The sequence below is a fragment of the Cavia porcellus genome, unplaced genomic scaffold, assembly GCF_034190915.1.
Source record: "Cavia porcellus strain 051 isolate PalLab524CR breed Dunkin Hartley unplaced genomic scaffold, mCavPor4.1 scaffold_31, whole genome shotgun sequence".
NCBI classification, from domain to species: domain Eukaryota; kingdom Metazoa; phylum Chordata; class Mammalia; order Rodentia; family Caviidae; genus Cavia; species Cavia porcellus.
This window is the reverse complement of record NW_026947514.1, coordinates 41,420,295-41,434,399: the sequence shown is the minus strand read 5'-3', so window position 1 is coordinate 41,434,399 and position 14,105 is coordinate 41,420,295. Positions and strand designations below refer to the sequence as shown.

The 14,105-nt window shown below is 38.1% G+C and overlaps 1 protein-coding gene and 1 pseudogene across 3 annotated transcripts in view; one reads left to right on the top strand and one right to left on the bottom strand.

Moving 5' to 3' along the window:
* The window catches only part of Pcnx4 (pecanex 4), a 39,684-nt gene extending 25,860 nt beyond the window's left edge, over positions 1–13,824 (top strand). For all 3 annotated transcript variants that reach the window (XM_013155311.3, XM_013155310.3, XM_003472494.5), the window contains exons 7-11: positions 1,394–1,757; positions 2,904–3,007; positions 6,306–7,339; positions 7,715–7,901; positions 13,150–13,824. In XM_013155311.3, the coding sequence (XP_013010765.2) occupies positions 1,394–1,757; positions 2,904–3,007; positions 6,306–7,339; positions 7,715–7,901; positions 13,150–13,401 (1,941 nt within the window). In that variant the 3' untranslated portion in view covers positions 13,402–13,824. The remainder of the gene's footprint in view (positions 1–1,393; positions 1,758–2,903; positions 3,008–6,305; positions 7,340–7,714; positions 7,902–13,149) is intronic.
* LOC111757591 (U4 spliceosomal RNA) lies at positions 10,020–10,137 on the bottom strand (annotated as a pseudogene).
* Positions 13,825–14,105: the final 281 nt, after the last annotated feature.

Below are 14,105 nucleotides of genomic sequence, written 5' to 3'. Positions count from 1 at the left end.
AATAAATCTCATTTGGTCATGTTATATAATCTTTTTCATATATTGCAGAATTCAGTTGGCTTGTATTTTGTCTGTTTTATGGATATTTGTAAGAATTTATGTGTGGGGGCTGGCGATTTAGCTGAGTGGCATAAGCACCTGACTTGCAAGTGCGCAGTTATGAGTTCGATCCCTGGTACCAAACAACAAAAAAAAGAATTTATGTGTGAGTGTAGGTATACGTATATATGTACATCTGTCTGTAGTTGTGTTTCTTTACAGTGTTACTCTCTGACTTAGGTATCAGATCCCTATAAAATCAGAAGTGTCCTTTCCTCTCTGTAATCTGTAATCATAGGATGGCATGTGTCTGTGTCCTTGACTGTTTGTAATTCTCTTTATGATGTTATTTTCTACTTTACAATCAGGACTACATATAATGAGTTAGGAAGTATTTCTTACCCTTATTTTCTGGGAGAACTAATGATGGACTAGTATTAATTATTCTGAAATGTTTTGGAGTATTCAGTGTATAATTTCAAATGTGGGAGCCATCTGATACTCAGGTTTTGTCTGTGAGGTTTTCTGGGGGCAGTTGTTGAGACAAAGTTTCACTGTGGAGCCCAGGCTGACCTTAAACTCACTGCAGTCCTCCTGCTTCAGCCTCTCAAGTTCTGAAATTATCATCTCTGTAAGTTTTTAAATTACTAATTCATTCTCTTATAATTGATCGGTTGAGATTTCGTCATGCTTCTTGAACTCCTTTCAGTAATTATGTCTTCCAATGAACTTGTCAGTTTCATCTAAGTTATGCAATTTGTTGGTATACAGTTGTTTACCCTTAAGGTAAAAGCAGAATCATGTCACTTCTCTCGTTGTTAACTTTAAAAAAAAAAATGTGTAAAATATGGTCTCATTTCTTAATTTTGAGAATGTAAAAATTATAACAAAAAAGTACATATAAGTTGGGCATAGTGGTGTATACTATAATCCTAGCACTCTGGGAGGCTGAGGCGTGAAGATTACAGGATCAGGTCTAACCTGAGCCAGTTAGTGACTTAGTGAAAAATAAAGGACTGGGGAAGTAGCTGAGTGTGACGGTCTTGGGTTCTTCCAGTATGCAGAAAACAGACAAACCAAAAAATCCCAGAAAACAAAACAAAACAAAGAATGAAAAAGAATCAGAGGGCTATTTCCTCAAAAATATCTCAGCAAGGGACGGCATATAGCTAAGTTGTGTAAGCGCCTGACTGACAAGTGGAAGATCCTGAGTTCTATTCCCAATACCAAAAAAAAAAAAAAAAAAAAAAAAAAAAAAAAATTGGAAAGTAACAAAATTTGAGTTTCCTTATGTGATTTTGAAAATTCATAAAAATCATCTAGGAGTAAGTAACACTTGTTTTTATGTTTACAGGTTGGTATCATGTGTGACCGTCTAATTCAGTTCATCTATAAGTTGCAGTTTGCTATGACTGTACTTTTAGCATCATGGATGGAGAAAAAACAACATCGAACAACAACTACTGCTTTATGTACACTCAACATTATCTTCTTCCCATGTGTGTTGGTCATCATAGCTTTTTCTACATTGCTGTCCTCTCCCTTGCTCCCCCTCTTCACTCTTCCTGTGTTCCTGGTGGGTTTTCCCAGACCTGCCCAGAGTTGGCCAGGAACTGTGGGCACCGCGGCATGTGTGTGCGCAGACACTGTGTACTATGACCAGATGGTCCCCAGATTGACTGCCTCGCTGCAGGCTGCCATGGCAGCTGGAAGTTTCGGTAAGTCAGTGAGCTGTGCTTCAGGAATCCTTATGAATGCAAAGTCCAAAAAGACCACAGACAAAAGCAGTCTTCCCCTCCAATCAGCAAACAGGTTCCAGTACTTTGATGTGTAAGCAGAGAGATTGTATCTGAAATAGAATGATATTTCTTCTACCTTTTTTGAGATAAGGGCATAAAATAAAAGTACATTGAGAATGTTTCATTAAGGTGATTGAAGCATATTTAAAATTTTTCCCTTTTTATATTCAGACAGACCCATCACTGAAATATAAAAAAAACCAACTCCCATGATTTCCCTGAATTTATAATGAGTCATGTCAAGTAGATGCAACAGCTTAGATCCATCAAGAGAGAAAACAGGCTGGTTGGGCATATTCCTTGTTTTTCTAGTGCATGTCATTATTAAGGTTCCCAACAGAAAGCTGACGTTCAGTACTTTGGGCATTGTTTGCACAGGCACCCAGAGAGGCTCCTGTCCGTGGAGTGCCTCCTGATGATTGCCAGCGCCCATCCTGTATGTGCAGCTTTGAAAGTATAACACTTGTCCCTGCTGTGCAGTTGTTCTGCACCGTGGGTTATACAGTCAGACTTGCACAAGGGTGACTTATACTAGTGAAAATCAGAAACATCTGAAATGTTTATTAACAGGGAATTATACTCGTTATATTAATATAGTGAATTCTGAGCAGTTATGATAAATGAACTTTGGTCATTTGCAGTTAATGTGAGTACATCTCAAGAGGTAACAATTTTGAAAGGAAAACTAAGTTATAAAATATTTGTAGATTGTAAATTTTTAAAAACAAAGTAGTTATGTATTTATATGTACTTACATGAAAATGTCTAAAATCTTTTTAATCGATGTGGAATTCTTATATGTTTAATATTTTTTCTAACTTAACATGAATTTAACCTTTTATATGCACAGTATATTTATTGTCAGAGTACATTTTGCATTCCAACTTGTGAAATGCTTAATTTACTGCCCCTGATAGATAATGAATTACTATTTTTGTTCATTATTGCCCAATTGAGAAGGCAGGAGTTGTGAATCAGTTCTAGTTGTGTCCACGACTTTGAAGAATCATACGGCAAAATAAAACAAGCTTAAAGAATGATTTCTTCTTTTCTAATTTGTTTTAGGTCTCCTCTTACCTGGATCTCATTACCTGGGCCGTTTTCAGGATCGTTTAATATGGATAATGATTCTAGAATGTGGTTATACATACTGCTGTATTAACATTAAGGTCAATGTGCATGTGAATCTTACCTAGTACTTTTTATAGCTCATGTGTAAAATTTTACTTGGTATGTACACATCAAACAATAACTCAGTTAGAAAGAATATCTTTTTAATTACCTGTGAAGGGGCTGGGGGTTTAGCTTAATGGCATAAGCACCTGCCTGGCAAGTGCAAAGTTGAGACTTCAATCTCCAGTACCACAAGAAAAGAAAATTACCTGTGAAAGGTCCTTGAAATTTTAAAGCTATAGTCCAGTTAGCATATTGAAAGATACTTCAGTATATTGCACGTCCTGATAGTTGAGTAGTGTTGACTGTATCCCTGCTCGTTTTCCTTCCACTCCTGTGGATGCTCGGCTTAATCCGTGGGCATCTGGGAATCTCAACAGTGGGAATGAGTAATGTTTTCAGCTCCTCTATCCTCTATGTAATCATTCTCAGCTTAATAAAGCCTATGTCCTCACCTCTCTGCCCCTACTTGCTATACCCCATTTGTGCCTGTCTTTTAAGAGGAAAATGCCTCATTAGAGTTGCTTATTGTCTTCTCCAGTTCTTCATTTTCTAGTATGTCTTCCCATCACTCTAGGTTGCTGATGCTGTCATTCCACCAGAAATGCTGTGGTTCTCTACTGACTGTCCCAGTGCTAAATCCTGCAGGCAGTTCTTAAACTCATGTCACTTAACTTCTGAGCAGCACTTGACAGAGTTCCCCTCTGTTCTGCTTCACAGCCGCTTCTAGTCAATGATGTTTGATGGTTCTTTCCCCTTTCTTCACATCACGGTGCCACAGACCTAATCGTCCTTAGAAACAGCGCTAAATTACTAGTTGCCCAAGCCCATAGTAATGCATTCACATTTGACTCTGTTTTGTTTGTCTGTTTCTATACAAGAAATCCTGTTGACTGCCTTCAGCTGCATCCCGTATCCCATCATGTTCACCACCTGTCTTCAGCTCCCTGCGTCTCCTGCCCAGATGGTTGCAGTGGCTTCTCAGTTGCTCTCCTTGCTTCTCACTGTTGCCCCTACAATATATTGTCAGCAACAACAATGTTTTCAGTGCAGTTCAGATCATGTCACTTCTGCATTCAACCCCTACAGTGCCCCCTCCCTCCTTCAGGGTAAAAGTCCAGGCCCTCACTGGGCAGGCACTGTGTTCCCTGCTTGACTCCTCACTCACTCTGGCCTTTTGGCTGTCCCTCTGTCTGCAGCGCTCTTCCTTCAGCGAATCACATTAGCCAACTCCCTTCCACTTTCAAGACTGTGCCCAAATATCCACTGCTGGGTCTGGTCTCCTGTGGGCAGCATGTTGAAGATAACAGTCCCAGTCCTGCCCCAGCAATCCCACACCTGGGCTTGCCTCACCTTTTCCTTATTCTCATAGCGCTTATGCTTTCTAACAAACCAAGTGGTTTACTAGTGGTTTTATGACTCAGTGCCCTTGATGACCCTTGTTGTCTAATGTAAATGTCACCGTGACTTGGACCTCAGTGCCTGACACAGTGCCTGGCACCGAACAGGCCATTAAGAAAATCTGTTGTATGAATAAATGAGTCAATTTTGTGTCTTAGTACAGGTTTGATGAAATTACTGCTGACCCAAAAGCTGTCCCTTTCAAGCAGTGATCTCAACATGTATGCCCCAACATGTAGCATTAGCAGGAAAGTAGATAACCAATTTTTAATTTTTTTTTTTTTTTGTGAGAGTGCCCTGCTGTGTAATTCAGAGAGGCTCTAACTCACTATGTTGTCCAGGGTGGCCTGGAATTCTCAGCAATCCTCTTGCCTCAGCTTCCTGAGTGCTGGAATTACAGGTGCACCAGCATGCGTGGCTGAAATGAAAATTAATCAGCCTTGAAGTGGACCTACCAATTAGAACCTGGGAGTGGGTCTGGAAGTCAGTTGTAAAGAGAGTGCCCCATGATTCTAACTCACCTAGGGTTTGACAATCTCTGCTGTAGTCTGACTTCTACATGTCCAAGAATTATCCATACAAATGACCAATGGTATATTGATTGCTTAAATTTATTCCATCAAAATCCTATTGTTTGATAATATATAATAATGTGCATATTTTTATCATTTTTTATGCTAAAAAATACACTACACCTTTTTTTGGTACTGGAAATCAAACTCAGGACCTCATACTTGCCAGGCAGGTGCTGTACCATTAAGCTAAATCCCTAGCCCAAAAACACACTTTTTAATAGCAGTCTTTTTTATTTTTCCAGCTTTCTTTAGACTGTTTCATTTACTAAATTTAAATTTTGCAGAGCTTAAACTTAACTAATCTCAGTACATATGTTTATAAATGTTTTCTTTGAAAGAAAGAGAAAAGGAACATGACAGATTGGGTTACCTACTTAAGTTGTATGTAAGCAACTGGTGAAGCCATGACGTTAAAAACATGTCCTGAAGACCGTGATACTTTTGAAATAAATAAGTTAATAATAATAACAGTGAATAGTGAGCTTTGATGTCCTTTTCATACGATTCTTTCTAAGGTAGTTACCAAAATATGTTTAAAATTCATGTAAGAACATATTCATAATACTCAACATTTATCTGCTGACACTTCCTTTGTATCAGGTACTGGTTTAAGCACTGAGAATACAGTAGTAACCAAAAGACCTCTGTTTTATGTAGTTTATGTTACAATTGAATGACACAGACAGTAATTACATAAATAAATGTATATCATTATTTGTTATTTAAGTGTTCACTTCAGCAACATGTATATCATTATTTTAAAACTTTAACAAGAATGTGATTAAATTATAACACCTCCATACAATACTGTAATACTCTTAGTCTCCTAAGAAGGGGGATAGAAAGGATACAAAACTACTGAACATACTTTATAAATCCACTTTGCCTTTTCCCCCAAAATTCTGATTTCACATTTTGGTGTGATTCAACCTTTACAACTGATAGTGTTTTAAAACTATGTTCACATTTAATAAAATTACTTACCTGCCTTTAGCGGAAATATAATACCTCTAAAAATAGTGGCATCGGGGCTGGGGATTTAGCTCAGCAGCATGAGCGCCTGCCTTGCAAGCAGGCAGTTGTGAGTTCAATCCCTGGTACCGATAAAAACGAAAAAGATAAAAAAAAAAATAGTGGCATCATTACTTTTAGTCTCTATCCAGTATTGAAATATTAGATGTCATTAAGGTGTAGCTCTTGAGCTAAAGAAATTTTTGTCATTTTTATTACAAGAATCTATGGGTATTTACAAGACCAGTTGCTGTTCTCTATGTAGTAAATGATTATAATCTCAAGTATTTTCTAATTTTCTTATTAGGGTTTAGAATTGCAAGAAACATCCTGTCATACTGCTGAAGCCCGAAGAGTTGATGAACTTTTTGAAAGTGCTTTTGAACAAGAATACCCTAGAGTATGTTCCCTTAATGAACACTTTGGGAATGTCTTGACACCCTGTACTGTTTTGCCTGTGAAACTATATTCTGATGCCAGGAATGTGCTAACTGGCATCATTGATTGTCATGAAAATTTAAGCAGTTTTAAAGGTGACCTTATCAAAGTGCTTGTGTTCACCCTCATTCAGTACTGCTCCAGAAGGCCCAAGAAGCAGGAGAATTTTCACAAAATTGAAAGTAAAGAGGAAACATCTCAGATAGATCTTCCTCCTTTGAAAACTTCACCACATCTCAAATCTCCAGAAGACACAGACAGTTTTAAATCGGAGACTTTCGATGACTGGTCAGATGATATTTTTGATGATGAACCAAAGGTCGAAAAAAGAAAAGAAGGAAACAATTGGTTGAAAGATTTTCCAGGTGCAGCCTTGCCTATTCCAGGCTCAGTAGACTCAGAGAGGGTTGCTGATCTTCCTGCAGGCACCACTTCTGCACACAGTCTGTACAGAGCAGTTCTCTTGGGATACCCAGCTGTGGACAGAGGAAAGCAGGAAAGCGTGGCTGCTGTCCCTCTCGGCAAGTTGGGTTCTTCCCACTCTCACTTAGTGAGCGTACCTGAAGAGTGGAGGCCTAGCTGTCTGCCCCGCTCCAAAATGGAAGAGATGAGCTCCCTCTTTCCTGAAGACTGGTACCAGTTCGTCTTAAGTCAGTTAAAATGTTTTCACTTGGAAGCAATGGCCTCAACTGCACTGGAAGAAATTGCAAAGGACAAAGTTTTAAAGGACTTTTACATTCATACAGTAATGACTTGTTATTTTGGCCTATTGGGAATGGATAATATGGTTCCTACTGCTGGCCATATAGTAAGAGTTTACAATGGCATTTTGCCCTGGTCTAGTGCCTTGGATTGGCTTGTAGTAAAACCAGAACTATTCCAACTAGCTCTGAAAGCCTTCAGGTAACTGGATTTCCTTCTGGATGCATGTTGTAACATTGGCAAGGATAGAAAAACGTTTTATGTTGTTTAGGGGGCGCGATTTCAGTTCTATTCTTTTTACATTCATTCTCAAAGAATGAAAAATGCTTAACATACATTGTAGTTTTATTAGTGGTACTCCTTAATTTCTGCTTCCTTGGCTTTTGTTTGTGTAAAGGAGCTATTTTTCATGTGGCCTGGCTGAGTTTCTTCACTATTACTATTTCATTTGTCCCTCAACTCTTTGTTTCAAATTTGGATGATTTCAGTTCCATCCTAAAAATACTGATCAAATCTATTTCACATACAGAGTTGATTTTAAAATTCTCAAAAATTGTTTGATTTTCCATTTTTCAGATATACTCTAAAACTAATGGTTGATAAAGCAAGTTTAGGTCCAATAGAAGATTTTAAAGAGCTAAAAGGATACCTTGAAGAATATGAAAGTGACTGGTACATTGGTTTAGTATCAGAGGAAAAGTGGAAGGAAGCAGTTTTACAAGAAAAGCCGTGCTTGTTCGCTCTGGGCTATGACCCTCACATGGTAAGGTTAAAAGTGTTTTAAACCTTTTCTTACATTAACCTTAATGATTGGAAAGTTAAAAATATTTGAATCAGGTGGTAGACATACAACATTCTAGTTACTAATATGTCAGTTACAGTCGCACAGCAGTTTTAATCATGACCTGATCAAGATAGTCCATCCCTAGAATAGCTGATTCATTTACTTTTCCCAGCTGAGTAAGAAGCTATTAACAATACTGTATAACCTCTGTGCACAACTGACCTGTAAGGTAGTCAAATACATGTAATTTGCTGTGGCATATTTGACAAAATGACTTGTATTACTATGCCTAGTTCAAAGGTAAGAATGCTTACTTGGTTTTGACTTCTAGAAAAATAATAAGTTTGTTAGTGGCAGTTATTTCTTTTGATGACATCTGCATTTTATTTGAAGCAAACTTAACCAGAATGCATACAGTCTGGAAAAAGATGACTTTTTAAAGATGTAGTTCTCTTCCTTATTGCACTGATTGTGTGCAATGTGAAAGATTCACTGTTATAAACTAATGGGAGTTCCAAGTCTGCTAGTACTAGTGTGTGAGGACTTACACAAATGCCGTCCCCTATAACACTGATAAAAAAGAACATTTAAGTAACTGTTGAAATTTTCTCAAGTGGTCTAAAGGGCAAATGAAGAAATAAATGTTTTTTTCAGGAAAATCTAAAACCCAGTAAAAACAGCAAAAAAACAGAATTAGAACCAACACTCCAGGAAAGAAATGCTCCACTCTGGAGGCCCCAAGAACACCGGGCAGCCTGACCCTCTGCTCCCAGATGGGAGAAGTGTTTCTTTTCCTCCTTCTCGCTATGCTGAGGTTAGATTCCAGTCATGTGTAATCAAGAGTTGGGGTCGGCCTTCTGGCAACCCTGTTCTTAGGATGAGGGCTTCGTGTTGGGGATGTCAGCACTGAGAACATTAGATCATGCTTGCTACTTCAGAAATAGAAGCTGTACACTGGCAGAAATAAATTGCAAGACTGGAGACTCCTCTCTGCTCCAGTGAGTTTTTATATTCTAAAGCAGAGGTGTTACTCAAGCAGTTTCTGTTCTACCTCCTCACACAGAGCTGCCTCAAAAGATTTTACCCTGTAGGAGAAGGAAAAAAAAAACACTGAAACTCTTCCCCAAAGAAGTGATTAATTTGTAATTGGGTGGCTACTTTGAAAGCCAACATGCTCTCTAAAGCAAGCAGACTGTGGTGAAAAGTAAACTGGCTAGAGTAACAAAGCGGACCAAGGAAAGAACACTAAAGAAGAGCTTTTCCCAGGTCCTAACAAAGGTCAGGCACTGACAGCCAAAGCAATCCCTTTAAAGGAGCCAAATTTGATTGGATCCATGTGTGTGACAATTTATGCCTCAAGTTGTTGAAAATAATATTGGTAAGCAGTGGAACTTGACAGAGTGCCCTGAGGGTTTAGTCTCTTAATGCCCAACATTCACAGCTTAAAGGAGGGAAGTTTATTTTGCTTGTGTTTTCAGCCAGTTTTCAGGTGGCTGCAATGCAGAAACAATATGATAGAAGGGGCTTGATGAAGGACAGCTGCTCCCCTCACTGCAGCCAGAGGCAGAGAGGGAAAAGAGGTTGTGGAGGATGATAAACCTTTCTAGGTTACACTCTCAGCACACCTCCAGCCAACCCCCACCTCCTAAAAGCAAGTGAGCTGAACTACTGCCATGTTCCTGTCACCATCCAGAGTGAGGCTTCAGGGACACTCTAGACCTAAAGCATAACACCTATCAAAACTATTGCTCTCCTAGAGTAACTGAATATCCTGTGGGGGGCTGCACTTCCGGGAAAGCCATATCTGGGATTTCAAACAAGGGAGATGTAGAGGATCACTGAGGCAGGGATTACTTTTACTTGAATTAACCAAACCATTCACTAAAGAAATAGACAACTGAATAGGGATTAAGAGAGGATGAGAAGCAGTGCCCAAAGTCTCTGCAGTGCTATCTGAAATACCTCATGTTCAATAAAGAATTACGAGACATACAACAGAAAAGTCTAGCCCATACATGAGAGGAAAATAGCAGTTAACAGAAATTGCCTGTGAGAGCAACCAGATGTCAGCTGTAACAAGTATTTCAAAGTAAAGGAATATGTTTATATACCTCAAAAAAAAAAAAACCATAATTAAGACAATTCTGTTTTCAATTAGCAGTAGTTGCACCTCGTGTAAACCTCATTGGCTATAATACTGCCCCTGTGCAAAACTGAATTCTGATAACAATCTCATTCCCAATAGAGAATGTCAATAAAGAAATTATAAATTATAAAAAATGAAATTTAAGAGATTTGAACTGGCAGAAGAATCAGTGTACTTGAAGATTTTAGACAGATAGTGATTATGTAATCCAAAGGGAGAGAAAAATGAAGAAAAGAGCTTCAGAGAAATATGGAACAACATTAATGTCACGAATGTAAAAATAATGGTGTGTGATAAGAGGAGACAGAGAAACAAGGAAAAGAAATTGTCATAAAACTTCCCAAGTTTATTGAGAAACATGGCACAACCAGGAAACTAAGTGAACTTTAGGATAAACATGAAGAGATCCACAAACATGTGCATCGTGGTAAAATGCTGGAGGCCAGAAACCAGGCAGAATGTTAAAAGCATCAGGCAAAATGATAGGTAAATTTTAAGGAAACCCTGGAAAAACTGTTAACTAAGAGTACCACAGAGAAATTTTTGAAAAATTGAAGTAATAAGGGGATTCCCAGGTAAACAAAAATGGATACTGTCCTGCCTATGAGAATTACTCAAGAAATCTTCTGGCTGAATGCATGTATGAGCCCTTCCCTACACACACACACACAGAGGACCTGCTTTGGTAACTGTGTAATTATAAAAGAGTGTCAATGCATACCTCCTTTCCAGAGTTGAAAAGAGATTTATAAAGGAATAGGTAATGCACAGAAATGCAATATACTTATCAATACTTTTACAAAGGATATCAATAGGGGCGGAGCTGTATGGGCAAAGGAGATGACTCTAAATGATAACCTGCATCTACAAGAATAAAAGGAATTACAAATAGTAAAACTCATAAGTAGACAAGTGCTTCCTTTCTCATATATTCTTTAAAAGATACACAATTATGTAAAATAAATGTGCTACTGAAGTACTATAATTATGTAAAGTAATAATTATAAAAATGCATTGTTGTATTTTGACATTTATAGCTGCAGTATTATAACCATAAAATCAGAGGAAAAAGGGGATACAGTTATACAAGAGTAATATTTTTATGTCTCAGTGGATATTGGTATAAATTAAAAGCTGACTAATAAGACAAATGGCAAACTACACAACAATTGACTGGGAAAAGGAAGTGAAAAAACCATAAAGACATTAAAGTGCCAGCTTAAAAATATTTATGTGATGTAAAAGAAAGTAAGGGAGGAATAGAGATACACACACATACATACAATACACACAGCCGTGCAACACAGAAGGGAAATGACAAAAGCCACCTGTATCGTTAATAATAGTAAATGGTAATGAGTTCAATAACCCCGGTGTTTCCCTGTCCCTTCCTTCCAACATTCTTTGGCATGTGGCATCATAACCCTAGTCTTTCTCTCCATCTTCTTAGGCCCTCTTCCCTGTATCCCATGACAGAACACCTTTGGCTTGTGGACCCAGCTAAACCCAGGATGATTGCATTTTGAGATCCTTAATCATATCTGCAAAGTAACCTTTCCAAATAAGGTCACATTCACAGATACCATCAGTCAGGACTTTGAAGATGCTGCTCACCATCTTCACCAGACCTTTACACCACCTTCACCACCAGACCTTTACACCATATTAAAAATGTTAACTTTAAATTCACCACAACCTCTAGGTTAGAGTTGAAAGCATAAAAACCTTAGGAGAAAACATAGGAAATTTTCATGACCTTGAACTTACCAGTAGATTCTTAGATTGATACCAAAAGCATGAGAAACACACAAAAAAAGAATACACCATCAAAAGTAAAAAAATGCTTCAAAGAATACTATCAAAAAGGGAAAACAACTCGGAAGGGAAAAAATAATTATACGTATCTGAATCTGTTAAAGGACCTCTGCATAGAATATGTGAAGAATTCTCGGGCTCTATAGTAAGTAGACAATGCAATTTAAAAAATAGGTAAAAGATCTGCATAGACATTTCCCTAAAGATATGCTGATGGCTGTGAACACATGAACCATCAGGAAAATACAACCAGAAATACAATCTGTCACTTTACACTAGGATGGCTAAAATTATATGCTCAGGTTATAGTAAGTCACGACAAGGTTCTTGAAAAATTGAGACTCACATACTGCTGTTGGAAATGTAAAACGGAAAAGATCCTGGCAAGCTTTCTAATAGTTAAGTATGGAATTACTATATGACATAGCAGCTCTACTTCTAGGTATATGATAGAGTAGAGCAACATAAAAATGTGTATAGATGTTTGTAACAGCATTACTCCTAATTGCTAAAAGATAGAAGCATTCTGACTACCTCAGCTGATAAATACGTAAGCAAACCATACTATATCCATACCATGAAATATTATTCCTCTATGAAAAGGCTGCCACATACATGAACCTTGATAACATGCTAAGTCATGACCACAGAGTTATAGCTACTTACGATGCATGATTCAGTCCACATGAAATTCACAGACTAGGCAATCTTTACAGATAGAAACTGCACTTAAGTTTTGAGAGAATGAGATGAGATAAAAGGGTGTCAGTCAAAGGGGACAAAGTTTCTTTTTGAAATCATGAAAATAGTCTAAAATTAAGTATCATGATTGTGGCACTTGCCTGTGAATATACTAAAAACACTGGACGTGACTCATTAAATGAGCAAATTGCATAGAATATGAATCGAATCTCAAACATGATCATGACCACCTTGAACTTAACAGTAACTAGTCCATTACAGGATCATCCACCGCCTAGGACTCATAAGACATGAGCATTGTTGAGGCTCGATGGATTGAGGGATCAGGAAAGGAAAAGAAAGGGAAGTAGCTGAGATTCTGTAAGTGAAATAGGTACCAGGAAATTTTTCTTACACTTACTCAAACTGCTAAGAAAATAGCAGCGAAGCCCAACTCTACAAATTAGCAGCTCTTATGTGAACAGTTTAAAGCAGCACTTTACATCTTTTTGAACTTGGGAGAAAGTGTGTCCAGCTGTGATGAGACTTTTCTCTAAGTTATCTTCCCTCTTTTGTGTTTTAAAGGGAGTCTACACCGGGAGAGTGCTTACCCTTCAGGAAGTACTGGTCCAAGTTGGGAAGTTAAACGCTGAAGCTGTTAGAGGGCAGTGGGCCAATCTCTCCTGGGAACTGCTATATGCCACCAATGACGATGAGGAGCGGTACAGCATCCAAGCTCATCCCCTGCTCCTCAGAAACCTCACGGTGCAAGCCGCTGAGCCGCCCCTGGGATATCCAATCTACTCCTCAAAGCCCCTGTCAGTACGCAGGTGTTAGAGAGAGTATGACTGGTATCGTCAGAGGAGGTGCCACTAGGAAAGGAACAGCGTAACTCTTGGAGCTCTGCTGGGCTTCCTTCTATCACAGGGATGCCTGAGCACAATCTGACTTCCATAGCATTGGCTCACGAAGCCCAAAACCAAAGTCAACTTCATGCCTGACATCACAGTTGGAATTAGTCGGCCAATATTTGTGCCCTGTGGGTCATGGTAGGCTTTGGTAGATATAAGAAGACATTTGTTAGCAGCTTTTTAATGCTTTGTAAAATATTTGGTAGATAACTCACCTTACAAATCAACAGATTTGCAATTTGTACGTAACTAATATTTGTCAGTATTTTAACTCATGATAATGGATATTTTCAAAAGCTAGTATAATGTATGCTTATATTTATTTGAAATAAAAGTAATTTTTACAGTATTTTCAAGGGTCATACTATTTTAGCTTTAACATTTAACATACGTGTATGTCTTCATATATTCATTTTTTATACACCTCCATTCAGAAATCTTAAAATGTTTTATAAAATCTCTCCAAGAAAATCTTACCACATTTTTCTAAATATCCTTTTAATGTGACAGAAACAGAGTTTACTCCATTCATCATGTGACTAGCACAGGCAGAGCTAGATGAAGGTAATGTGCTTATGACTCCTAGACAGCCTTCTGGAGGGCGGATGCCTTAGGCCAGTGGTGGTGAAC